The sequence below is a fragment of the Mauremys mutica genome, chromosome 1 (assembly GCF_020497125.1).
Source record: "Mauremys mutica isolate MM-2020 ecotype Southern chromosome 1, ASM2049712v1, whole genome shotgun sequence".
Taxonomy (NCBI): domain Eukaryota; kingdom Metazoa; phylum Chordata; order Testudines; family Geoemydidae; genus Mauremys; species Mauremys mutica.
The window spans coordinates 135,436,892-135,462,519 of record NC_059072.1 but is presented as its reverse complement, the minus strand read 5'-3'; the positions used below and the strand labels follow the sequence as shown (position 1 = coordinate 135,462,519).

The 25,628-nt window shown below is 44.6% G+C and overlaps 2 protein-coding genes across 4 annotated transcripts in view; one reads left to right on the top strand and one right to left on the bottom strand.

The window, feature by feature from the left end:
• Window positions 1-900: 900 nt before the first annotated feature.
• Window positions 901-8,992, top strand: FGF23 (fibroblast growth factor 23). The gene is made up of 3 exons (XM_044996987.1): window positions 901-1,213; window positions 3,288-3,391; window positions 4,737-8,992. The coding sequence occupies exons 1-3, from the start codon at window positions 991-993 to the stop codon at window positions 5,160-5,162; spliced, it is 753 nt and encodes a 250-aa protein (XP_044852922.1). The 5' UTR covers window positions 901-990; the 3' UTR covers window positions 5,163-8,992.
• A 3,700-nt stretch (window positions 8,993-12,692) lies between these two features.
• The window catches only part of TIGAR (TP53 induced glycolysis regulatory phosphatase), a 40,836-nt gene continuing 27,900 nt past the window's right edge, over window positions 12,693-25,628 (bottom strand). Inside the window, exons 8-9 of one of the 3 annotated variants that reach the window (XR_006574875.1) lie at window positions 23,351-23,518; window positions 12,693-14,391 (exon numbers count right to left, since the gene is read on the bottom strand). The gene's annotated coding sequence lies outside the window, so the exon portion shown is untranslated. Of the gene's footprint in view, window positions 14,392-23,156; window positions 23,519-23,554; window positions 25,113-25,628 lie in introns of those variants that run through there. The other 2 variants (XM_044996962.1, XM_044996975.1) reach the window with 2 other exon arrangements.

Sequence of the window (25,628 nt, the reverse complement as noted above, 5' to 3'; positions counted from 1 at the left end):
TGCTCACAGGTTAACTATTTCAGATTCACAAAGGCTATTCCGGTTAGTAGACCTAGAATCTGTGAAGTGAGTGCTACCTAGCTGCACAGAGCAGGAATGGACTACCAGAGTCTCTCTCCAATAGTTTTATAAGAAGTTTCCAGCTACTTCACCACTTTAAAAGCAAATCATTTAAGTGACTCCAAGTGAAGAACTCAAACAGGAAGAAATAAAAGGAGAGCTGATGTCACCGGGCTTGATTTGCCCCCGACTTAGTGCAGTTACATCAGTGTGACTTTAATGGAGTTACACCAACATGAAAGGAAAATCAGGCCCAATGCATTTGCAAAATAGGCTTTTAATGGATTTGGACACAAATTCTGATCTTACAGAAGTGCAGAGTGCTCTTGACTTCCTTTGACTTGAATGGGAGTTGAAGGCACTTAGCCCCTCTAGGGAGGTACTCTGCATTTTTATAGGATCAGGCCCTAATTCAGAAACACTGGAAAAATAAATCTGGAGGAAAAAATTAAAAATTTCAATTTAAAATGTAATGAATTTTTCCCAAAACAATTTCTGTACAGTACAATGGGCTGTTTTTATTATTATTATTATTATTATTATTATTATTAATTTATTGGTGGGGGAGTGGAAAGCTTTCAGATGTCAGAGTTTTGCAGATGACATTATTTGAAGGCATGATTAGTTTTTGAGAGCTGTCTTTAGAAACCTTACATTCCCTCCAGATATCCTACGTGCATTCCTTTTCCCTGGGTCTTTGAGGTCTCAGGACACTCCTAAAAATGTTGCTTTGACAAAACCAAGGATGTGGACAAGTTTTTCCTGTGTGATGTCATTCAGCTGTCCTTTATAAGCCGCTGCAAAAAAGTAGGGGACCCATCTGAGGATTCATACTCCAAATATACGCAGAGAAGGCAAAGAGAGACACACACAGGAGTGAGAAAGTATCAAGTTTCAGATAACTGCACTAGCCACTAAGGAAGGAGCACCATGTCACAGCCCAGTCAGTGCAGCTGCCTGGACTTCATGCTGTTTGTGCTATGCAGCTTCAAGGCTATTGCTGCCTTTCCTAACTTCTCTCCACTGCTGAATCCCAGCTGGGGAAACACAGACAGCCTGATGCACCTGTACACATCTACTGAGAAGAACAGCTTCCATCTGCAAATCAACCCCGATGGTTATGTTGATGGCACACCTCACCAATCCATTTACAGTAAGTAGTGTACTAGTCACACAGCCGCCTCCCAAACAGGGGAAAGAGCTCAAGACTTTTTATTGTGCAAGGTCTATGGAAAAAATCCAAACTCAGGTTAGACGGGGAAACAGATGACTATCAGCAGGAGACTGAAAGTACACTGAGCTAATATTAAGACCATATGCTGGAGATGTATTCAGACAATGATAGCAAGGATTAATGAAATGGTTGCATTGCCCCCAAGTGACAAATAGAATGTAGTTAAAATATTTTTGTTTAAAAAAAGTTAAAGTGGTTTAAAAAATGTAAACTATGTGATCATTTAATAGTAATAATGTACTACAGATCCTAGTACCTGTAGTGCTCTGCAGTCAAAAACCATCAGCAGCATCCTCTCTCCAAAATATATCATTAATTTACTCTGCAGGGGTCCAAATTTAAGTCAGATGGTGGCATGTTCAGTGAAGCCACTTATGCCTCTAAGGACCATATTTTTCAAAGAAAAGCACATTGAGTAAATGGATGCAAACTGGTTGTGCCCACAAAACCTGCACTGGTGGACACAGAAGGAGAATTGCATCTATGCAACTGCCTTCCTAACTGCTTATTTGCAAGGACATCTATGGTTCTTTCGCTGAAAATTTGCTCAAGAGACAAGTTTTAGAAGTGGGCATCTAATGTGTGTGTGTGTGTGTGTGTGTGTGTGTATAAAGCACACTTTTACATATAAAATGGGTAGTTGCACATGCAACTGCAAATTAAATAATGGGAACTTGAAAATGGCCAGATGGTGATTGGTGAGTAGTTAAGTCATTTGAGTTTGCCTTATTGAGTTCAATGGTATTACTCGTGCAAATACCTGCTCTCCAGTAGGGTGACCAGATGTCCCAATTTTATAGGGACAGTCCTGATATTCAGGGCTTTTTCTTATATAGGCGGCTCTTACCCGCCACCCCCGTCCCGATTCTTCACATTTGCTGTCTGGTCACCCTACTCTCCGGTGGGACTAAAAGGTTCATAATTTGGCCCAAGGAGATCTATTTTTCTTGCACAATGGAGCTACACTTTGGTTGTTGAAAGGTTAGCCCTAACACCATAGCTTGTGAAAGCCAAAGTACTTTATTCAGGAGTCCTTAATGCTATTTTAAAGGGGCTCTGCCCATTTCAAAACAAACTCTGATCTTCTAGGAATATTGAAGATTGTTTAACATATTATTAACCCATTGCAATTCTACTCATCAAGAATGAAAATCTTCCTATGGACAGGGAGGGTCAGGGGGAATGTATAAGAAAGAGAAAAATTTGTTTTCTGTTTATATAAAAAGTACTGAGTGATAAATTATGACTGTTTTGATCAAACCAGGAAGCAGAATGATTGTATGTGATTAACTCAGTTTGGACTTGTTGATTAAAGCAGATACAAAAGGGCGTGCATCTCCTCTCTGTTATGCCAGTTTTACATTGATATTATTCCATATACTTCAGTTAGTTACCTGGCCATAATACTTGTGCGACCAAGTGGAGAATAAGCCTCAATAAGATTACACACTTTGTTAATCTTTTGATAACAAAATTCACCTGTAGCAATGAGGTGAGCAGGATGGAAAGTGACAGTAAATATTCAGGGTGCTGCAGTATCGCTAAGATATCACGATCTCCCCTGGGGTGAAGTGCAAGATGTACAAATTAACTTTGCACCTGTGTTGTGTGCATTCAGCCAATGAATCCCATTGCAACTACACTTTCCTTGTTATCATGGCATAAAAGTATGCTGCATGCTCTAGAGAGAAAGAAAGAGTGGCTTAAGCAAGGATCTCCCACTAAGGGTAAATACTGAACAGCTGAAATCCAGATGTACAGTGGAATATGCTCAGAAAAAGGGTTCAAGAAATATTAACAAAGGTAAAGCCAAAACAAAAATATGGAAAATGCTCTGTGTATTGAGCTTACATTTTTAAAGAATAAGAGAATACTTTGCAAAACTGTAGTTAAACTCCAAACACAAGAAGTGGATTCAAAGAAACAGTCAGATCAATTAATACTAAAAGGATCACCTATGCCCCATTTAAGACATCTACATTTTTCTAAACAGGTGCCCTAATGATCAAATCTGAGGATGCTGGCTATGTGGTGATAACAGGTGTAAAGAGCGGGCGCTACCTATGTATGGATGTTAAAGGAAATATCTTTGGATCGGTGAGTGCTCCTAACTTTCTAAGACTGAAGTGCAATGCAGAGCAGGTCTCTTATTATTACAGGGCCAGCTCCTTAGCTGGTATAAAGTTGCATATCTCAAGTCAATGGAACTATGCAGATGTACAGCAGTTAAGGACCTGGCCCTTGGTTTAGGTTAAACTTGCTCCTTTTAGTCAGTTATATTGAGCTTCATTCTACCACACTGGTGCAAGTGAAATCTCCACAAAAGCCACGGGTGTGACAGTGGAGTAAGCAAGGTCAGAGTTAAGTCAATAGTGATCGGCCAGAATTTTTGCTGTCTGCCGTCAAGGCTGGGAAGTGGCTTCGACAGGAGAGCCTTCATAAGGATAGTAAAATATGTATCTGACATTCCTCTTGTATCTCAGAGTTCCTGAGAGGTTTTCAGCAAAGATCTTTATTCAGATAAAACTAAATTGTTACCTAGTCTCAATCAGAGACTGGTGAGAGATAAGGGTCAGATCCTGAGTACATCCTAGAAGGAACTAAGCACCTCAGCTCCCACGAGAGTCAATGAGAGCCGTTTAAAACTTTACAGGTGGCCTTCCGCATCTTGCAGGACAGGGCCTTAAGAATAGCGCTAGGCATATATATATATATATATATTTTTTTTTTAATGAAAAGGTGCAGATTCAATTGACCCAAATGTTTTATGAATTCAGGTCAAATTGTTTTTTGGGGTTTTATTAGAAGTGGAGGGGAGGGAATTATTTTTTAAATCAAAATGTTTGATTTTGACATTTTCTAAATTAAATGTTTAAATTTGAAGCACCCTTTTCATTTTGAATTTTACTTTTTTTTTTAAAGGTTAAAAACACAAAAACAATTTTTAAAAACTTTTCAGTTCACTTGGGGAAAAAATGGGTTTTGGTTGACCCCATATCATATTTTCTCTCACTTTTTAATTCAGCCATCAAACTGAAAAGTCAGTTACAGATGCTCCCCGACTTACGCAAGCGTTCCGTTCTGGAACGCCTTGCGTAACTCAAATTTTGCGTAAGTTAGAAATGTACACCTGACCATTACAAAAAAAACACCACAACTATTTCTAGCTTATGGAACTTTTTCCATAACTGCGGATTTGCGTAAGTTGGATTTGCGTAACCCGGGGATGTCTGTATTTGTACAGCTCTCCCTAAGGCCCTTGTCAAAACTGAAAAGTCCAATCCTGTACTCCTTTCTCTCACAAAATGGCCGGTTCAAGCCAGTGGGACTACTCCCATGACTAATGGCTGCAGGATCTGGCCCATCACCTTTGCATTTTGTATTGACACTTATTAACAATTAAATCCTTCTAATAACAATTGTTCTATTTTTGTTTCCCAAGCATTACTTCAGTCAAGAGGACTGCATATTTAAACAAAGAACACTAGAAAATGGATATGATGTGTACCAATCTCCCAAGTACAACTTTCTGGTCAGCCTGGGCAGGGCTAAACAAGCTTTCTTCCCTGGTATGAATCCACCACCGTACTCCCAGTTTTTGCCCAGGAGAAATGAAATCCCTCTGATCCGATTCAACACACCTGAACCCCACAGGCACACTAGAAATGCTGACATTGATCCCCTCCAGATTTTGATCCCGCAGGGAGAGGCCTTTGACACAGGACCTCAGAGGTTGCAGACTCACTTTGCTCACCTGCCTAGAGAACCCATGAGAATCAATCCAAATGATGTGGTCAATCCAGATGATCCACTCGCCATGATGGATGTCAGAAGGAATGGAAGTCCGCGCTTTTACATTACAAGATAGCCAGGGCCATGCCTCTGCAGAGAGGAGACACAGGTGAATATGTTAGAGAGAACTGGATAGAGCCCTAAAATCTTTTATATTCAATATCTAACTTTCACAAGGCCTGTTAGAAATCTGAAAAGCATTGAAAACATTTGAACTCAAGCTTTGTTCTTGTAGATGACGTTGCAGGAACATGGAATTGTATGTTATTTTACAGGTGGAGCTTTATTTTACTTGAAATAAGCTACATTTGCAAGGTATTAACACCAACCAAACATTTTAGGGTCTTGACTCTCCTCTAGCTTACATTAGCGTTATTCCACCAAAGGCTGAGTCATTGACGTTATGCTACTGACGCGGCTGACAGGAGAATTGGGTCCTAGAATGTTTAGAACTCTAATGTAGGCAGGGAAGTTTGCTTCTGACCTACTCTTCAAACTTTAGGTCAGGAGGCTGCACAAGCACAGCCGTTTTAATTAGTGATTGTGTATTGTACAGAAAACGTTATTATGTACAAGATTAGAGCCTGAGTCTCCTCTCATACCAGTGAGAATCAGGAGTAACTCTGTTAAAGGAGTTACACCGGTGTAAAAGTACAGTAAATGATAGGAGAATTTGGTCTTAACTGTCATACTAGTAGGGATACAATAAGAACTGGCTCAAACTAAACCCAAACTGAAATTACTTTGAGATTTTGTTCATAGCTCCCTCTATACTATACAACCAGGTGCCAGAACAGAAGTGCACAAATACAGAGAGAAGAGTTATATTCTTAGAATTTCCAACCCAGAAAGAAATCGGAAATACCAGAAATAACAAATTGTGATAATACTGCGTTGGACAGCTTAGCACCCCAAAGACTTCTGTTAGAAAGAATCACAGCTGCCCACCTGTGTGTCATAGGCCCCAAAATGCTAATAGCTAATGGAGATTCTCCTCTAGCTGGAATTGTCAGGGTGGGTGTTTTAGGAATAGGACGGACCTGAGTTCTATCTCTGCTGTCTCCATGATATTCTGAGTGATCATGAGGTGCTCTAGAGTGATAGCAGTGAAGTCCCTACATAGCCCTGTGTTTCTTTATACATTCCTCTTAAGCGCTCCAAGTACTAAGAACAAAAGCCAGCCTAATTCTAGACCAGAGGGGTCAGTATACATTATGGATATGCTTGCTCATTGGACTTGCACATCCACCCACCTTGAGTTTTACTCATCTTTAGTTAAGATGTGGATGCACCAAAATCTGTAGCTAGTAAATTCAAGATGAACACACCTCAAAAGGATCAGGGGGTTGATTAGGTCTAGGTAAAGTCTGGATGGGCTGTCTGAATTTTATCATAATCGTCTTGGGCCTTCCGGGCTGGAAAACTCATCTTTCATGATGAGATTGTCTGGTACTCCCCGAGTCTGGTTAAAGCAGAAAAGCTCTAAAATTAATGTGGAAGTTCAGCTGTGTGCCCTGAAAGAATCAAGAGCAGAAGAATGAATATATGGAAGAAAAAAATTGAAACAAGTATTCAAGCCTCCAAAAAGGCTGGGTTCTGGGTATGGATGATGGTTCAAGACAGTTCTTATTTTATCAGAATTCTAACATGGGGAAGCCTGCCTAGACATGCGGTAGGAAAGGACTCAACTGCAGCAGGCAGCGTTCTCTTTCCTAACTCAAATGGCTACCTATGCAGATGAGGGAATGACGGACTGATCCTGCTTTTAAGTGTCTTCCATCGGGCAGAATCAAGTCGCTAGCAGACAGATGTGGAACAAACCATAGCATTACCTGCTAAAATACAGGAATGTTTCAGGAAGTTTCTCAGGCCGGATTAATCCATGATATAAATAAACTGACTCTTATAGCAGGGATGAATCTGACCCTGCATCTTTAAACTTAAAGGAATCCGTGAGATAAGAGCATTGACTCTAAGCCTCGCTTTGCTTTCCTGTTGCTACTCCAGCCACAATGAACACTTAAGAAATGAGGCATAAGGAAACCAGCATGGAGTCATCACAAGATCAACAGCCTTGCTAGTGCTCATCATCAGAAGCTTGTTTTCTGGCTTTGGAAGGGCCTTTACATGAGAGGAACTGCAGTGCAGCGCTTTTCATTATAGATTAAAGGTCAGATCTTTGGTATAGCTCCACTGACTTCAACAGAGCTAAACCAGTTTGCACCAGTGAGGATCTGGCCGAGTGTCTACATATAGCTATTTTCCCATCTCGTCATTCTTACTGGACCTGATTCTGATCTCACTTACATGGGTTTTAAGTCCATGTGACTGCATTGGAATTACTCTTGATTTACACCAGAGAGAGATCAGAATCAGGCCCAAAGTGCTCTGCAGAAGAGTCTAATGTAATGGATGTTTAATGTGTTTTTATTTGTGCATTTTCTCCTCCAGATGCAGATTTATCTGCATACTATATTTATTAAGTGCATTTAATAGCCCTTTGACATCCTAATAACTGTATAATAGTCTAGACTCTAGCGACATCTATAAGATATAGCAGGCCTGATTCTGATCTCACAACTGTGAGAATCAGAAGTTAACTCCACTGAAGCAATGGAGTTACACCACTCAAGTGGTATCAGAATAAGGACCACTGCTTTCAGTGGAATTGCTCTGGATTTACAAATGAGCGCAGGATCTGTCCTGCTGCTGTCTTTTAAATTAGCTTTCTCTTTCTTACATGCCTTTACCATCAAAGTTTGAGCTGGAACAGACATTGGGCCTGTTTCTGTTCTCTCAATAGTTTTACCTCTGTGTAAGTCCACTGATTTCAGTGGAATTACTCCTGATTTAGACCAGTGACATGAGAGCAGAATCAGGTCCAGTGTACCAAGACTAGGAAAATTCTTTAAATCCACAACAAATATAATTTAGCTTTAAAAGGTAAACTCAAGTCTAAAAGGATGTTGGAGAGGTTCTTACCATCTACGTTTTAGCAGGACTCTCTCCCATGCTGTCTGTACAATGGTCAGGCATGACTATTTATATATTATCTTTTTAATAATTCCACTTGATTCCTGTACCTTTCTGATTGGACTTTGCTCCCAGAGAACTCTGGACTGCAATAGTAGTTATGAGACAAAGACTACATGCACATTGGTGCTTTTCCAGAACCTTTAAGTGGAATAAACACTTGCAATATCCAAAAGGAAAAAATCATTCTCCCTTAGTGAATTATGCTGGATTTAAAGCTGAGCATTAAGAATAAATGTATATTCTCATAGGGCCCAGTTCTCCTCTTATACCAATGTAATTCCATTTGCTTTAGTGGAGTTACTCCTGATTACACCAGGATACATGAGGAGAGAATGAGTCCATAATCTAAATTAAAGGCAGATACTGCAGCCCATAGTCACATGAGTGATCCTGCTGAACTTAATGGGGCAGATGTTTAGTTGTGTAAATTATCTTAGCTCCAGTGACTACAAGGGAGTCTCCAGGACTTGAGTTAATGAGTGTAAGGACTCATGTAAGTAAGGGCTGCAGGACTCCACCCTTGTGTAATGCTACACTACAACCATACACACAAGAAATGGTGGGGTGTTATTTGGTATGGAGAAAAAAGGGGTTGTTTTAATAAATTATTCTCCACCAATGGTCATGAAACGTAGAATGGCTTTTACATCAAAGCATATATTCAACCATACAGAACTGAAGAGGGATTTGAGAGTTCGTTGTTTGAAGGAGGTGCTGGCCATCATCAGCTTTTAAGAAGAAACTACTTGTTTATATTGCAGTATTTATTTATTTATTTGAACGGTTACACACGTGGCAAAATATTTATAATGTATTCAAAAACGGTTTCCTTTTATAAAAATTCCAATAAACCTTTTTTCTCAAATGACAGCTATTGCCTTTTCTTCAGACTTCTGCTTTCATAAGAATCAGAGGTATGTTTCCCAAGGGATAAACAAATCTATACGTAGCAGCTGCCATACATGCAAGAGCTATGGATCCAAACACCTCAGGCATAGGTGCGAGAACTAGGGGTGCTGCTGCACCCCCTGGCTTGAAGTGGTTTCCATCACGTACAGGGTTTACAGTTTGGTTCAATGGCTCTCAGCATCCCCCCTATACAAATTGTTCCAGCCCCCCTGATCTCAGGTCTCACTCTTGCTACCACTGGCCTACATGAGATGAGTTGGGAGTTCCCAGCCCAGTTCCCATGGGATATGTATCCACATCATAAGACCCGTTGTAATTCTTGACAGAATGGCCAAGTATTGATAATAGCTCATGGAGGTTCAACAACCCACACACCCTCCTCTGAGATGACCCCAGGGCCAGATTGTCCATAAGCCATCTGAGGCCATTCTTAGGGTTCAGAGTGCTTTAAAGCACCCCACCCCAAAAGCTGTGACTGTCTCAGTCTCCTTGGCCCTGCCCCAAGCAACCCAGCCAAGAGTTAGCAGGGAGCTCCAAAAAGGCAGGCAGTCTTTGGACCTAAAGTACACCTTCCCTGCAGTGCCAGTGCCACTCCTGCCCACCCCCACATCCCCAGCTTACACTCTGTACACCAAGTGATAGGTACAGCGCATGGACAGGAGAGAAAACTGTTAGTGCTGCAGGGTTGCAGCACTTATGTAACTGCTCCTGCCACTCATCCCCTGATTAAAAAGAGAGTCTCTCACAGGTTAGGGAACTAAAGCCTGGAAGAGGTGGCTGGAGTGAGAGCCCAAGAGAAGGACAGAGAAATGGACAGGTGTGGTTTTATTTTTTTCCTTTCCCTGGTCAGCAATTTCTCTCTGTTGTTTTGGTGTGATGTGAAACTTATAGATCTTAATCTGAGGCCGGGAATACACTGAACATGGAGAGAGACTTGAAAAGCCTGTACTTTTATGGATTGGTGAGGTGTTATCAAAGGAGTTATTTCTATGGAGTAACCTAAACTATGGGCAGATCATCAAAGAGCTACTTTAGCATGATGTTGTCGAAGGGGACTGTATGTCTGATTATGCCATAGAATGATCAACGAGAGCTGGAACTATGTTGCTGGCTCAGGTGCTCTCCTTGCAACAGGCATCCCCTATAAAGTAATGCACATGTTAGACTGAAGCCTTTATCCCTGAGAAGGGGGTGTGACCCCTGACCCTAGACCAGAGGTATTCTGGGAAATGTAGTTTAAGACCATGCAGCTATTTTGTCCTACATGTGTCTGTTTGTAAACGACTAGTTACAGAATGGAATTTTAAGAGTTATGTATAGTATTCAAATAGCAAGATGGGGTAGAGCTGGGCCTACTTTGTTCTTTATGAAATGAAGAGGACATTTAACTCTATTAGGTGTGGAGATGGTGTGCAAATTGGAGCAACAAATGACAGTATCAGGCCCATGACATTTATGGGTAACATCTGCCAATAAAATAGCTTGAGCTGAACGGTTAGCACAGGGCTCATGTCCTACTGAAAGGAACGTGGGAAAGGGTAAAAAAGTCAGAGTCTAGCTGTGAGGCACACACTTCTACACTCGTTTGTGATACAATCAACAGGGGAAACTATTTATTTTAGATCTTATTGGGTCCTCATTAGCACAGTATCTGAGTGCCTCACAATCTGAAATGTTTGTATCCTTGCAACACTGCAGTGAGGCAGAGCAGTGCTATTATCCCCATTTTACAGATGAGGAACTGAGGCACAGAGACAAAGTGACATATCCAGGGTCACACAGGAAGCGTACAGCATAGCTGGATATTGAACTTGGGTCTCAGGCTAGCTCCCCAGCCACTAGGGCATCCTTTCCATCTGCCCCTGGTGCTGGCTTCTTGCCACCTTGCATTATTGAATGGAAAAATTAAAAGGAGAAATTAAAGTTCTTGTGTTCACTTTCCCAAGTTCCTTGATGAGATTAACCAGCGTCTTGCTAAATTGGAGGGAGCAGAAAAGCAGGAGAGATGGGTGTCAGTTTGCCAGCAGTCAGCTTGGAGACGAACAGCTTATTCCTCCTGGTTCTCCATTGCCCTGTACCTTGCATAGGCATTTATACCAATGCAAAGTGGCTGTAAAATGTTACCAAGTCAGAATGACCGCTATCCACCCACTCTGCACTGGTGTAAGTGAGTGTACAAGGTGCAGGGCAAGAGAGACTCAGGTCTCCAAGAATACTAGCAACAATCACCTAGGAAGGATTCTAGAAGGGCAAAGGGAAGACTTCACTAGTTTGCTGGCATTTGTCTTCCCCCCAACCCTCTTCTTAAATGTGGTCTACTTAAATTCATATTGTTGGCAGTAAACTCTGGATACTTTGGTTGATTAAATAGTGTTGCCTTGGTGAACAGCTTCTTTTTCTTTCTGAATGCACAGAGTGCCCACAGCTCCAACAGACGACAATGAGAGCCGCAGTGCTCAGCCCCTCAGAAAGTCTGGCCCTTGGTGTCTCAGGCCAAGCATCCAAAAACTGGAGGCACTCAAAAGCAGAGGCAGAAAAGTGAAGAAGCCAGGAGTGGAGAGAGAAGGAGCCATGGGGTGGGGAGGGGAAATGAGGCAGAAGGGGAAGCAGCCATGGAGGGGAGGGAGGAGAGATGGGGAGGAAGTAGAGGGGTAATAAGGAAGGAAGCAGCCATATGGGTGAGGGGCCATAAGAAGGAGCCATGGGGACAAAGGATAACACTTCCATGGGCAATTTTCCAGCTAAGCTGAGGCCCTGGGATGAGATGGAGGGTTTTCTGAACATTCTGCAGTTTTAAGGTTATTTTCCCCTGCCTTTTTCTACTTAAAAAATTAATTTAAATCCATCAGAATGTGAACACAACTGTCTGGCAGCTACCCAGAGCCCCCAGTTTACTTGGGGAAACATCTGACAAATTTCTTCACATAGGTTTAGAACAAACTATAGAGACCTAGAAATTCACTGCTATTCCCCTGCTGACACCCAGCCACTTCCCACTTCCCCTGGTTTGTGCAGAGGAGAATCCTTCACCCTTCTACTGGAATTGATGGGTTAAGAGAGATTCCTGGACAACACCAGTTACATAGACCCGGGGATGCCAGTGATTCTGAATCACCTCACCCAGCTCTGTTGCACTGTTCAATGGGAGTGAGTAGGCGAGATGGAGCACTAAGCAGAAGAGAATGGAACAGAGTAGAAGAGCAAGTTTGTTACGGAGCGCAAAGAGTGCAGATGGCATAAGTGACAGGGATGGGAATAACGAGAGTCATCAATGGTGAAGGTGAGAGAGAAAGCAGGCAAGATCCAAGAGGAGAAGAGAATAGAGCAAAGGAGAGAAAAAAAAAAGGAAGGAAGACAGGGAATATATTGTATTAAATGTTTTTTATTAAACACACCACTTAATAGATTTTAAATATCTTGGCATTAAACTAACTCTATCAATTGGCAAATATAGGAAGCGGAGACACAATATTCCACACATCCCTACAGCAGCTTACCTATGGCAACAAAATGATTAGGCCTACACTGCTGACAGATAGTTAAATGCTCCTCAGCCCTCTACAGCTATCTCATATACCTAATAGTGCCAGACACATTTTTCAGTAGGTTTGGCTTGGCAAGAGAAGGGAAAACTTATCTGCCTTCCAACCACTGAGTATTGTGCAGAGAGAGCATTCTGTCACCAAGATTGTGAATCTGCAATATATCCCTCCTTTTGAGGCTCTGATGAGAATTGCACGGTAAATGATTCAGATGAGAAGCCACTGCTTTCTGAGCCAGTAACTGTTTGTGGGCGTATTTGTGCAGTAATAAGTGTTCTGGCAAGGCATGATAGTCAAACAGCCAAAGCGTGCACACACATACATAAAATAGTATGGAGAACTAAGGACCTCTCTCTCCAAAACAGACAAACCTCCATCACTTGAGCTACCAGGAGAAATTCCATTAGTTCTCAGTGGCAAAGGGTTTACACTACTGCAGAGGTTTTAAAACTGGGGGTCGTGACCCCTCAGGGGGTTGCAAGATGGTTACATGGGGGTTGCATGCTGTCAGCCCCAGTACAGCCAGCCCAACTCCACACCAGCCCTGCTCTGCCTCCAAAGGACACCAAAATAGAAGTTCCCCCAGAGTGCCATTTTCCCTAAGGCCGACCCTGGGATTGAGACAATATAAGAGGGCTTGATTGTTCAGCATCTGAAGAGATACATTAAACGCAACTAATCAGAACACTGAGATCAGGGGGAGAGAAAGTAATTTATAATGTAACAGTCAGACACACGGGTGCATATTTTCTCCTGAAAATAATGGTCACCTCTACTGCTAAAAAGCTAAAGTACCTTGAGTCTTACATTAAACCTGGTTTTACCAGCATCATTACCTCAGTTATTGAAAATCCACAATGCATCATTTGCTGCGAAGTTTTGTCTGCTGAATCAATGAAACCATGCAAACTGCAGCAACATCTTGAAACTAGACATCCTGAGCATAAACATCAAAACATGGATTTTTTCAAACGTAGAGAAGAAGTGGCCAAGAAAGCCAGGCTTCATGCAGGTGGAAGTTTCTGACAGCAAATGTCCTCAGCTGTGGAAGCCTCTTATGTTGTGTCTCTACGAATCATTCATGCCAAGAACCCACATATGATAGGTGAGAAGCTTGTTCTGCCAGCATGCAAAGATATTGTGTCGCTTATGTTTGGCAATGATACTGCCAAAAAGCTTAATATGTTTTCTATATGAATGATACTGTGAAATGCAGGATATGTGAGATGTCTGAAGATATCAAAGAACAAGCTGTGCATGAAATTAAACATTCTGCTTTTAGTATGTTCAGCCAGCAACTTGATGAAACTACTGATGTTACTAATTGCGTACAATTGATAGTTCATACAGTATGTTAATGCAGGGGATGTTAATGATGAATTCTTATTCTGTGAACAACTTAAAAACAACCATAACAGCACAGGATATTTTCAATAAGATGAATGCCTTTTTCAAAAGCAATGGCATTAACTGGAAAAATGTTTGTGGTATATGTACTGATGGTGCTCCAGCTTTGATGGGTGCACAGTCTGGCTTTCAGAAGAAGGTAAAGTGCATGTCACCTAATGTGATTGTCGCTCATTGTGGAATCCATCATCAAGTCCTAGCTGTAAAGTACATTGTCAATGTATCTTAATGATGTAGTGAGCAGTGAACTTCATTAAGGCATATGTTATGAATAGTCGTCTCTTTCGAGTGCTCTGCAACGACATGGGTGGTGAATACAAAGTTCTGCTTTTCCACACTCAAGTCTGATGGCTTTCTAGGGGACGTGCATTAAAGTGCGTTTTTATACTTCGTGAAGAGATAGAGTTTTTCCTGCAAAAAAAGAAACAAGAGCTTAACAAAAAGTTCAGTGACAAGAAAATGGCTTCTCTGCTTGAGATCTTTGATAGGCTTAATGACCTCAACCTGTCACTTCAGGGAAAATATTCAGCATTGATAGTCCTAATAAAATCAGAACCTTCCAATTGAAGTTGGATCTGTGGTGCAGTTGGACCCAGATATGGCATGTTTCCGACACTTTCCTCATTCAGCGGAGAGGAGGAAGTCAACATTGATAGTGCTCTCAAGTCAGCTATCAGTGAACATCAGAGAGCCCTTCATTAAGAGCTCTCCCACTATTTCCCAGTGCTACCAGAAACACTTCATTCTCCGGTGGAGAACCCTTTCACTGAGCAGTTACCTGCTGAAGATATTCACATACAGGAACAGTCTGTCGACATGATCAGTGATGATGGAGCAAAAGCAAAACTCACACAGCTGCCTCCAAACTAGTTCCGGTGTTGAGTTGTAAGTGAATACCCACTGGTGTCTGAAATGGCCCTGAAAGTCCTTCTGCTATTTCCCACTACCCATAAATGCAAGAGTGGGTTCTTCAGCCTTCCCACAATAAAGATGAAATCCCGAAACCAGCTTGATGTGAAGGACAACATCAGATGCGCCCTTTCTAACACAAGGCCAAGAAAAAAAAACTTCTTGTGCCAAATGAACAGCATCATCCATCTCACTGATTTTTTTTGGCTGCAATGATTAATTACTGTCAAGTATTAAAATAAAATTCTACTTAACAGTAACTATTGATAAGCAGAAAAAAGTTATTTTTAACAATAATTTGATTAAAATGTGTTGTAGTCTTAATTTAAAAGCGGTGAGAAAAAGGAAATTAATTTTAAACAACAGAGATATAAATTTAGCATTTAAAATAGTGTTAAAGATAAAAAAGTGTGTTTGTAATTTATCGGGGCAGGGGAGGGTCACACTCAGAGGCTTGCTGTGTGAACGAGGTCACCAGTACAGAAAGTTTGAGAACCACTGCCCTACTGCATAGCCTCTAATGGGACTAGAACCACAAATACTTCACAAGATTGAGTCTGTCCAGCAGAGGGCAGGGTTGCACATAAACATCAGCCAGCACATTACAATCTGCCTGTCAACTTTTCATGTGATTCCCTCCACAGCTGGGTCTGTAAAGTTCTTTTCCTCTATTATCTCTCTGTCCATATTCCCCTCCCAAAACTAATCACACAAAAGGATCTCAAATTTCCCTTTGGCCTCATGCTCTCAGTGTTACATTCATTAGTCCTCCTTCATAGAACCAATTGTTGATTCTGTATTCTGTGCACTTGCTTTCCACTAGCCATTCCAGCTCACAGCAAAGCCCAGCTGTGAAGTTGCTCATAGAAAAACTTAGCACAGCTATCATCTAAGTCTCTGACACCCTCCTACATGGAATTGTTCAGACTGTTCACTGTTGCTTCCTGAGATCCCATAACAACAACATTTGTTACAACATTGCTATGTGAGTTTGATTTTACAGATTTTCTTTTCATGCATGACTATGACTTCAAAGGAGAGAATAATGGGAGAGGAAAATCAGGCCCAGTTTGTTTAATGCTTCTGAATAATGTTTCTTTTGACTTTCATGTACATCACACCCCTAAGACATAGCTTATACAAGTGAGCTCTGATATGTGAAAGGGGCCATTTTCATGTTAGCTGTACATGAGTAGCTACGTGCTAATTATATGGCATGTATACATTACACATAGAGTGCATATACCTGAAGTTACCAACTCAACCCCACCACCAGCCTGTGTCTTACATGTATGGCTTACATACATTTTTGTTCTGTAGGCACAAATCAGGTCAAACTCATCTGGTCTGGGTTCTCATTACAAGCTTGAAATAGCCCAGGTTCGTTCACAGGTTCCTTCTTAGGGTTGCCAGGCGTACGGTTTTCGACCAGAATATCTGGTCTTGTCAGGGAACCTGCCTTAGCGCCGAGCCCCCGCTGTGCGACTCCTGGAAGTGGGCGGCAGGTCCCTGCAGCCCCTAAACACATGGGCAGCCAGGGAGGCTCCATGTGCTGTCCCTGCCCCAAGGACTGGCTCCACAGCTCCCATTGGCTGTGCTGTGGCGCCTGCAGGCACGAGGGCAGCATGTGGAGCCTCCCTGCCCGCTTCCACAGCTCTCATTGGTCACAGTTCCCGGCCAATGGGAGCTGCAGAGCTGGCCCTTGGGGCGGGTGCAGCGCACAGAGCCTCCTGGCCGCCCATGTGTCTAGAGGTTGCAGGGGCCTGGCACCCGCTTCCAGGGAGATGTGGTAAGTGCCACTGGGACCCTGCACCCCAAACCCTCTCCCACACCTCAACCCCATGCCCCAGCCTGGAGTTCCCTCCCGCACCACCCAAGCCCTGTGCCCCAGCCCAGAGCCCCCTCCTATACCCCAAACCCCTTGTCCCCAGCCCCACTCCAGAGCCCACACCCCCAGATGGATCCCTCAGCCCCCCATGCACCCCAACCCCCTGCCCCAGCCTGGAGCTCTCTCCTGCACCCCAAAACCCTCATCCCTGGGCCCACCGCAGAGCCCTCACCCCCAACCAGAGCCCATTCCCTGCTCCCCCCGCACCCCAACCCTCTGCCCCAGCCCCATGAAAGTGAGGGTGGGGGAGAGTGAGGGTGGGGGAGAGTGAATCATTCATGCCAAGAACCCACATATGATAGGTGAGAAGCTTGTTCTGCCAGCATGCAAAGATATTCTGTCGCTTATGTTTGGCAATGATACTGCCAAAAAGGGATGGGGGATGGAGCAAGCAGGGGTGGGGCCTCAGAGAAAAGGCAGGGCCTTGGGGAAGGTGCGGGGCAGGGCAGGGGTGTTCAGTTTTATGCTATTAGAAAGTTGGCAACCCTACTTCCTATATTGTTCCTTGTTATTCCATAGCACCCTGTAAATGAGATCACTCACCACTAAGCACCTCCTCACGGCCAGGCATGGAGTAGCAGCTCTCTCGCTAGGCTAGTGCCCCCTACTGACGGTTGCTCCTACAGTTCGTACAGAGCCTCAGTCCTTTGGTCGGGTCACCATCTTAAGTCCACCCCTTCCGGAGTCAATTGCCTAACCTGAAAGTCCCCAAAATGTTTTTAAATACAAACTAAAAAATCCTGCCTCTGCTCTGAGGCTCTTCTTCAGCCTGTCTTCAGCTCAGCCTGAAGCTCCCTTGCTAGGGTTAATAACCCCTACGCTGGATTTTGGCACAGGGCCCTGTACTCAACAGCTAGGTCTGCTCTTTTCCCTGTGACACAATTATCCCTAGGCCACTACCTGCCCAGCCTCTTAAATTCTCCTCTGGGTCTCTGTCTCTTCCCTGTTTAATCAGGTTCTCTCCCAGGCCTTCCTGCCTGAAGAGCTTTCCTTACGCTCTGAGCTTTCCCTCCTTTTGCCAGGGTCTCTCTCCAGCCCTTTCACCAGCTGGGCTTTATCACCACTCAAACCTGCCTCTCATTCTAATCATTAGAGCCACTTTTGGCTCTTTATGGGGAATGTTCCTGATTCCCCTCAGGTGGCGCTCATTGTGCAATCAGGTTAGCGTAGCTCCAGACTCTGCAGCCCACAGGGCACTTCACCCTGCTACACACACAAAAGTACATTAGGTGCTTCCAAGGCAAGTAGGGCCTAATTTTCCCCTGCCTTGCACTTTGGGTCATCATTCATGCCTGAGTAAAGCAAGTGTAAATAATGACTCCAGTGTGGAAGATTGGAGAATTCGGATTTGCTAGCATTTTACATGCACATTACACAGGTGTAAATGGCGACACAAGGGGCGAAGCAGGGGAGAGTCCCTGGAATGGATGGCTCCAGTCTCTACCATATAAATCAGGACAAAGGAAGGCAAAACCCAGGGAGGGTGGAAGGGCGTGGAAGGGATGAGAGACACAAAGAGAAGATAATTTGATGGCTTGAGGTTCTGCGGAAGGTTGTGTTTTCTGGCTGTGGGGGATTTTTCATTAAAGGTTTAATGGTATTTTAAGTTGCATTTGTATGATAGAAAACGGGGATAGGTGCACATGATACAAAGAGAGGTTTGGGCAGGACGGGAGCAAGGAGGAGGAGGTGGTAAGGGAAGGGTGCAAGCAACTGGAAGGAAAATGGAAGAAGAGAAAAAGGTGAAGGGAAGAAGCAGGAGGGCACAAGCCAGGCATGACGACACATAGGGCATAGAGGGCAGAATGAAGACACAAGAGTGGAAGGCCGTATAGGCTCTTGCTGGGGCTGATGGAAGGGCCTTTGATATAGGGAACCGATGGGAAGAGCTTCTGTCACCACTCAGGCTCCAGTTCATGCCCTGGCTTCTCTGAAGACTAGTGACCAATATTTAAGTGAAAATACTAGTGTGTGATCCTAGGCCTAACTGCTGAGCTACCGTAGTGTAAATTCTTAGGTAGATAGCAAGTATGGGAAGGAACCTGGGCCAACTTTCAGTTTTGTATTGAAACAAGATGCAAGTCTTGGGAAAATGAATAGGGGAAAGTTGGTATTTTGAGCTGAGATGTGAGTGACAGTTTTGCCTGAGTAAGGAGGACAGGATCAAAACTGCAGTTTTGCAACTAATAAATATGTCAGACATTTGCAATGCAGTGAAATATACCGGGCTGCTTCTGTCACCTTCACTGGGTTTTGAAATCACAGATGTATGACTCCTCAGTTTATCTTTCCACCTCATTGAGCATCTGCCCTTCCAGTGACACTGTCTTCTTCAGCATCATCACATTTTTATCACTGCCATAAAGTCACAGCCTAAGGAGGCAACTTCAGGGAATAGGCATTCTTCTGTTTGTTGTTGGACTTTGTCCCACGCCAAATGCAAGCCACTTCATTGTCTGCATCACTCGGGTCATGATTCTGCAAGCCACCCGTGCATAGAACTCCCTTTGACTTCAATAGGTGAAGGAGGCCTTGCAGCATCAGGTCCTTAAATCAACAAGCCAGACCTAGCTCATCCTTCACTCTGCCATGTACAGCAATACCTAACAGTAGTGATAGTGCATACATGAAACTCAGAGCCAGTGGATTTCTGCAAAGTGAACTTCATTGAATTCCGCCCCAATCCCTCACCACAGATTTTTCCTGAGGAGGGATGCTCTGGAGGTTGTTAGAAAATTGGCTGCTATTTGGTAGCATTGGCTCTTCACTGCCTTAGGCACAGTGAGAAATCGGCAGCCCCCCCTGTCCCTACCTAACACCCAGACACCTACACATCTGCTAAACAGTTACCAAACATTGTGCTGGTCCAAGCAACAACCCTTTCGTCTGTTCTGCCCTCTCCATCAATGTTGTTTGCAGCCAGCTGCCCCATCCAGTTCTTCCTTCATAGAGTCCCATATCTTGCACATCAGAGAACTTAAAAAAAATATATATTTTCGGCCTGATTGCATCCTTTTTTGGAGATAATGGGCCCTCATGGAAAGTCCCTGCTTATGTGAGGAGGGAAGGGGCCGATATGGATGATTTATGCTGAAACAGCAAGACAAAGTATCTTCTGCACCTGTTTCACTTAAATTCTCATGATTCCCACACGGATGAATGAAGCTTTATTTTTACAAGTCTGGTGCATTTGCCTGTGAAGCATGAGACCAGGCTGGAATGTCAACCATAGCACTCAGAGACTGGGAGCATTCTAAAGGCACAGATGGGCTGTAGCATTAGATAGCATAGAGAGTGCTAAATGTACTGGCTTGTGTTAATTGGTGTACTCACAATACAGGAAGATAGGAATTGCCATATTGAATCAGACCAGTAGTCCTCATCTAATCCAGTATCTTGTCTCTGACAGTGGCCAGAATCAGATGATTCAGAGGATGGTACAAAAAACCCTGTGGCCAGCAGTTATGGCCCTCTGAGAAGGATTCTTCCTGAGTCCTATGAACTATTCCACCTTGCCTTGTCTTCCAAACAAGAGTCTGGGACTGGGCTGGGCAAAGCTAGGTAAGAAGTGATTGGTTTTGGAAGAGCGTAGAGCTATTTTTACACAACAAGAAATTGTAAAAATATTAGTTGTATTTAGGCCTCAGTTTTTTCATCTTTCTGGATTCATTGCTCAGGGTGAAATGACCCTGTGCTCAGGTCTAGCCAAAAGGTCTATGCAGTCCCACTTAAGCCCTATTTTGAAGATTTAAGGGGGGCACAGGACTTGTGCTGACTCTCTGCACAGAAGTGAATTTCACCCCCACTGAGGAGCTTCTGCTGAACCCTTAAGGTGAGTAACATCCCCCGGGAGGCACAGCCTAGAGACAAGAATTACTTACACTTTTCCTAAGTGTAAAAAAATTGTGCACTCAATCCCAAGACTACCTGCTACTTCTCTGGTTGGATAGCCAGAGCCACAGTCAACCCCTTCAACAATTCTTGATGGGCTTTGTAATCATCAAGAAAGTGGAGCCACAGCCTCTATCACCACCTCAGTGGGGAATGGAGAAGAGGAAGCCAAGGGTTAGTGAGGCTGAATCTCTTCCAATTCCTCCAGGGGTGACTCCTGAAAGCTAACAGCTTCACGCATGCAACTAGGCCTGGAACCGAGGGTGGGTTGACTTTGGTGCTCGCAAAGTGCCGCTAAAGAAGTGGTATGTGACATGTGTGGGGATGACCTAGAATAAGGAGGGAAAGCTCAAGGGTTCCAGAAAGGTCACTGATATGGCACTGGACCCCAACTAAGTCTGGGCCATGCATCCTTCTGACATGGGCTATGCTTAGACTGCAGCTGGTACCATGGTAGATGAACATTTCACTGGGGCTGCTGAGTGTCTCTGAGCTGTGACACATAAGCACCAATTTTGGAGTCCAATGAGTGTCTGCCTCTTCTGACTGGGGGAGCTGACCCTGTAGGTACTGGGGAGATAGGTTCAGAGCCTGGAAATGGAGGTTCTTCTTTACAGGATTGCACATGTGCATTCCACTCTCGGTACATGCATGCACTTAACATAGCTGCCAGACATTTTTCTCTCAGTGGTACCTGTTGGGGTGGCTTGAGCGCCATGCTCATAGTGTCGGTAGAAAGGCCCCAGCCAACCCCATGCCCCCTCAGTTCCTTCTTACTGCCCTTGATGGTCACTGGAACTGCTATTCTTGCTTCGGCAAGCTCTCTCTATTGGTTTTCACGGTTACAGATCTGTACATATTTTTAGTATGTTTACTCAGTTTTAGGGAAAGTTTTAAACTTAGAGAGTTAGCAGAGTTTTCATTCATTATCCAGTGCCGAAGCATGCCTCAGTCACCGGGCTTCAAGCCCTGTGCCTCCTGCAATAAGGTTATGCCCCTGAATGACCCACACTGAAATTGCCTAAAGTGCCTGGGAGAAGCTCATGTTGGGGGACCATGGTCGGATCTGCAGGGACTTTAAGCCTCGCACAAAAAAGGACTTAGAGGCCAGGCTGAAGTTTTTGTTCATGGAGCTGGCACTAAGATCTCCCTGTGGGCCAGGCCAGTCTCACGTGGCCCAGAGTGCCTCGGTGTCAGCAAGGAATGCTCTTTCTACTGTACTAGAGTCCCGGCACCCTTCACCATCCTCAATACCTAGGAAAAGGCACATGAAACAACTGGCCGAGAGGAGTTGATCCCCGGCACCAAAGATGGCCAGGCATGGGGACCAGAGTAGAGTGCAACCTAAGTCAGGCCACTCCTTTGCTTCAGTACTGCAGAAGTTAGTACCTACGCAGGCACTGTTGAATCCAGTATTGGATGAACCATCTGTGTTATAGCACAGTACCGATGCTATCTTGGCGCCAACCATGCCGGAGGCGTTCGCTGTGGCCAGAGACCTTCTAGCGCAGTCGGTACTGGTATCTCCGTCAGTACAAGAATTGGTGCTATTGGTGCCGTTGGGCAGGATGGAGCCTGTTGCTTCAGGCCATCGTTGGCACTCGGCCCTTCGGTACCATCAAAAGGAAAACCAGCTATGATGGCCACGGTACAGGTATCTTCACCACAGCACTGGTCTCTGGTACCGGTGGGAACCGCACCTCCGTGGTCACCGGACAGAGCCTCTTCATCCTCTGAGTCAGAGGTTGGGTCTTATTCCTCTCACCCGAGGAATTGTTCCTGCCACTCCCCAGGACACTCCTACCCTTACATGGACCGAGGCACAGGGATTCCATTGAGTGCATGGTCAAGTTGCCACTGGGGACCTATGTCTTCTCAGTGGCCCTTTTGGAACCTCTGGGGATTTCCCCCGTTTCAGGAGCTTACTCTAGGTGCTTCTATTTAGTGGCCTCACGACACAGAGCACCAATGTCCCATCTGGCAGCAGCTGATCTGGACTCTGGTACTAAGCCCAGCACAGAACTTCAAGAGCCAGCCCAACACGAAGAATGTCCACAGCTGGTGCTGGTCTCTTCCTCCTCCCCTTACGAGGCTGTTTCAGGAGCGGATGTGTCGCCTCCCCTGGTTGACTATAAGGCACTCTAAGAACTGCTGAAAAGGGTGGCCTTAAATCTGGGCATACAGATGGAGGTAGTAAGAGAGTCCTCCCACATCTTGGTTGATATTTTAGCTGCTGCAGGACCTGCAAAAGTAGCCCTGCCTCTTAATGAGGCCATTATGGACCCTGTTAAAGCCTGATGACAGACCCCCCCTCTTCTCTTCCCCCCTCCCCCATATCAAAAATGGCTGAGTGAAGTACTTTGTTCCTGCCCAGGGTTATGAGTTATTGTACAAATTCATCCCCTCTCCCCCCAAATCCTTGGTGGTATCCGCGGCCAATGAAAGAGAAAGGCAGGGTTATCAGGGTGCAATGCCAACAGCAAAGGACTCCAAGATGTTGAACTTATTTGCTAGAAAAGTGTATTCTACTGGGGGTTACAGCTCAGAATTGCAAGTCAGTAGTGAGGGCCTCGCTGTAAGCTGCATTGGATGTGGCTGATTTGGCAGTAGCCACGCATAGGAATTCATGGTTGCAGTCCTTGGGACTCTTGCAGGAGGTCCAGCAAACCATTCAGGACATACCCTTTGAAGGAGCTTCGCTCTTCTGAGAGCAGACTGATGCAAAGCTTCATGGGTTAAAGGACTCTAGGGTGATCCCTAAGTCCCTTGGTTTACACAACAGCAACTTCAAGGAAGCATTACAGACCCCAACAGCACATTCGGTTCTCTGCCCTGCCTGTCCATCGGGATCTGCAGAGAAAAGAGACAAGGGGTTTAGGCATAGACCACCACCCTCCTTCTACTTCAGCGTCAATGTCTGCCCCACCCAGACAGCCAAGGGGCTCTAAGCAGACCTTTTGATGGGCTGGTTGAGAAAGTCATACTAGTTCCCATGATGCCAGCCCGTTTCCCCCTTGTTTTCATATTTGCCTCTCCCACTTAGTACATGGCCTCGTGTCACTATGGAACATTGGGTACAGTGGAAGTGAGGTACAACCTCCTTCACACTCTCCCTCCCCGTTCCTCTTCAGGGACCCCTTTTATGAAGAACTTTTGGCCCAGAAGGTTCAATTTCTCCTTTGGGTGGGACTGTGGAAGAGGTTCCACAGAATTTAAGAGGGAAGGGGTTCTACTCCCGTTATTTCCTAATCCCAAAAGCCAAGAGAGGTCTCAGACCAATTCTAGACCTACACCACCTCAACAGCTATCCTCAAGAAAGTAAATTTTCATATAGTCACCCTGGCATCCATTATCCCTTCCCTAGATCCTGGGGACTGATACGCCGCCCTCAATTTAAGAGACGCTTATTTCCACATATCAATATTCCAACATCAGAGAAGGTTCCTCAGATTCGTCATGGACCACGCACACTACCAACTGGCCTGTCTGCAGCCCTGCAGGTGTTTACAAAACGTATGGCTGTAGTGGCCTTTCTGAGAAGACTAGGGTTACAGGTCTACCCTTATCTAGCCACTGGCTAATCAAGGGCCAATCCAGGGCTTGGGTAGAATTCGGCTCATCCAGTCAACATTCACGGCCCTAGGGCACCTGATAGATGCTGGAAAAAAAAACAAAAACCTACCCTCACTCCAAAGCAGAGGATAGAGTTTATTGGAGTGGTATTCAACTCCACTCAAGCCAGAGCCTACCTACAAAAGGGTCAGTTTCAGATAATCATGTCCCTAATAACACACCTCAAGGGCCATCCATCAACAACAGTCAGAACTTGTCTGAGGCTTTTAGACACATGGCCTCATGCACATATGTAGTGCAGCAAGCAAGGCTGTGCCTCAGGGCCCTTCAGTCTGCTCACCAAATTGATACCATCTGGACTCTGTACTCACAGTGCCTTCTCGGGTCCTGGTCTCCATCAATTGGTAGATGGACCCATTTCCCTTCATACGGCCTCTACCATCAATAACTCTGATCTCAGACGTGTCATCGCTAGGGTGGGGAGCCCACCTAAGGCCCCTCAAAACTCAAGACTTTGGTCTTCAGAGGAACTCTCTCCACATCAATGTCAGAGATCTCAGAGCAATTCTCCTGGCTTGTCAGGCCTTCCTGCTGCACATTACGGGCAGACATTTGTTTTCATGGACAACATTGCTACCATGTTTTATCTCAACAGGGAGGGAGGAGCTTGCTCTTCCCGCCTTTGTAGGAAGTGATTCAACTGTGGGAATTTTGCATAGCCCACTCACTCAGTCTCGAGGCCTGGTACCTTCTGGGAGCACAAAAGGAACTAGCAGATTGCCTCAGCAAGTTCTTCTAGTCATGAGTGGTCTCTTCACCCGGATGTGGCGAGAAATGTTTTCCAGCAATGGGGGGGACTCCCCAGATAGACCTATTTTCAACCCGGCACAACAGAAACTGTCACCAATTCTGCTCTCTGCAAGGCCACAGTTTGGGGTCTATCATGGAAGCCTTCATGCTACCATGGATAAAACACCTTTTCTAACAACTTCCTCCACCTCCCTCATCCAGGTGGGTTCTTGTCTTCCCTGCTTTTAATCAGGCGGATTCCTTCTCCAGACTACCCAGGCACCAGCAGGGGTGGGCATTCAAAGCACAGGTGAAACAGGGTACCTGCACTCAGTTCTGGTGCCCAAGCCTGGCTCATGGCAGCCCAGAGCTGCAGCTGAAAGGAAAATCCTGCTCAGGCACCTGCAGCTTCTGGCTGGAGCATGCCCAATGCACACAATCTCCTGGGAATGTAGTTGTGAAGCTCTAGCAAGTCTCCACTGAGCACGTGTGCACCACAATTTTTCAAAGACTAATAACTTAGCCAAATTTGGGCAGATGGCAAAAGGCACATCCCAGACAGTGCCCCTACCCTCACTGCCAAATTTCAAGTCCCCAT

Excerpts from the sequence above, each read along its gene's own strand:
- FGF23 (XM_044996987.1), top strand. The coding sequence starts at position 991 with ATGTCACAGCCCAGTCAGTGCAGCTGCCTGGACTTCATGCTGTTTGTG. Across the intron at positions 1,214-3,287 it reads ACCTCACCAATCCATTTACA|GTGCCCTAATGATCAAATCT; the intron begins GTAAGTAGTGTA and ends TTTTCTAAACAG. Across the intron at positions 3,392-4,736 it reads AAGGAAATATCTTTGGATCG|CATTACTTCAGTCAAGAGGA; the intron begins GTGAGTGCTCCT and ends TTGTTTCCCAAG.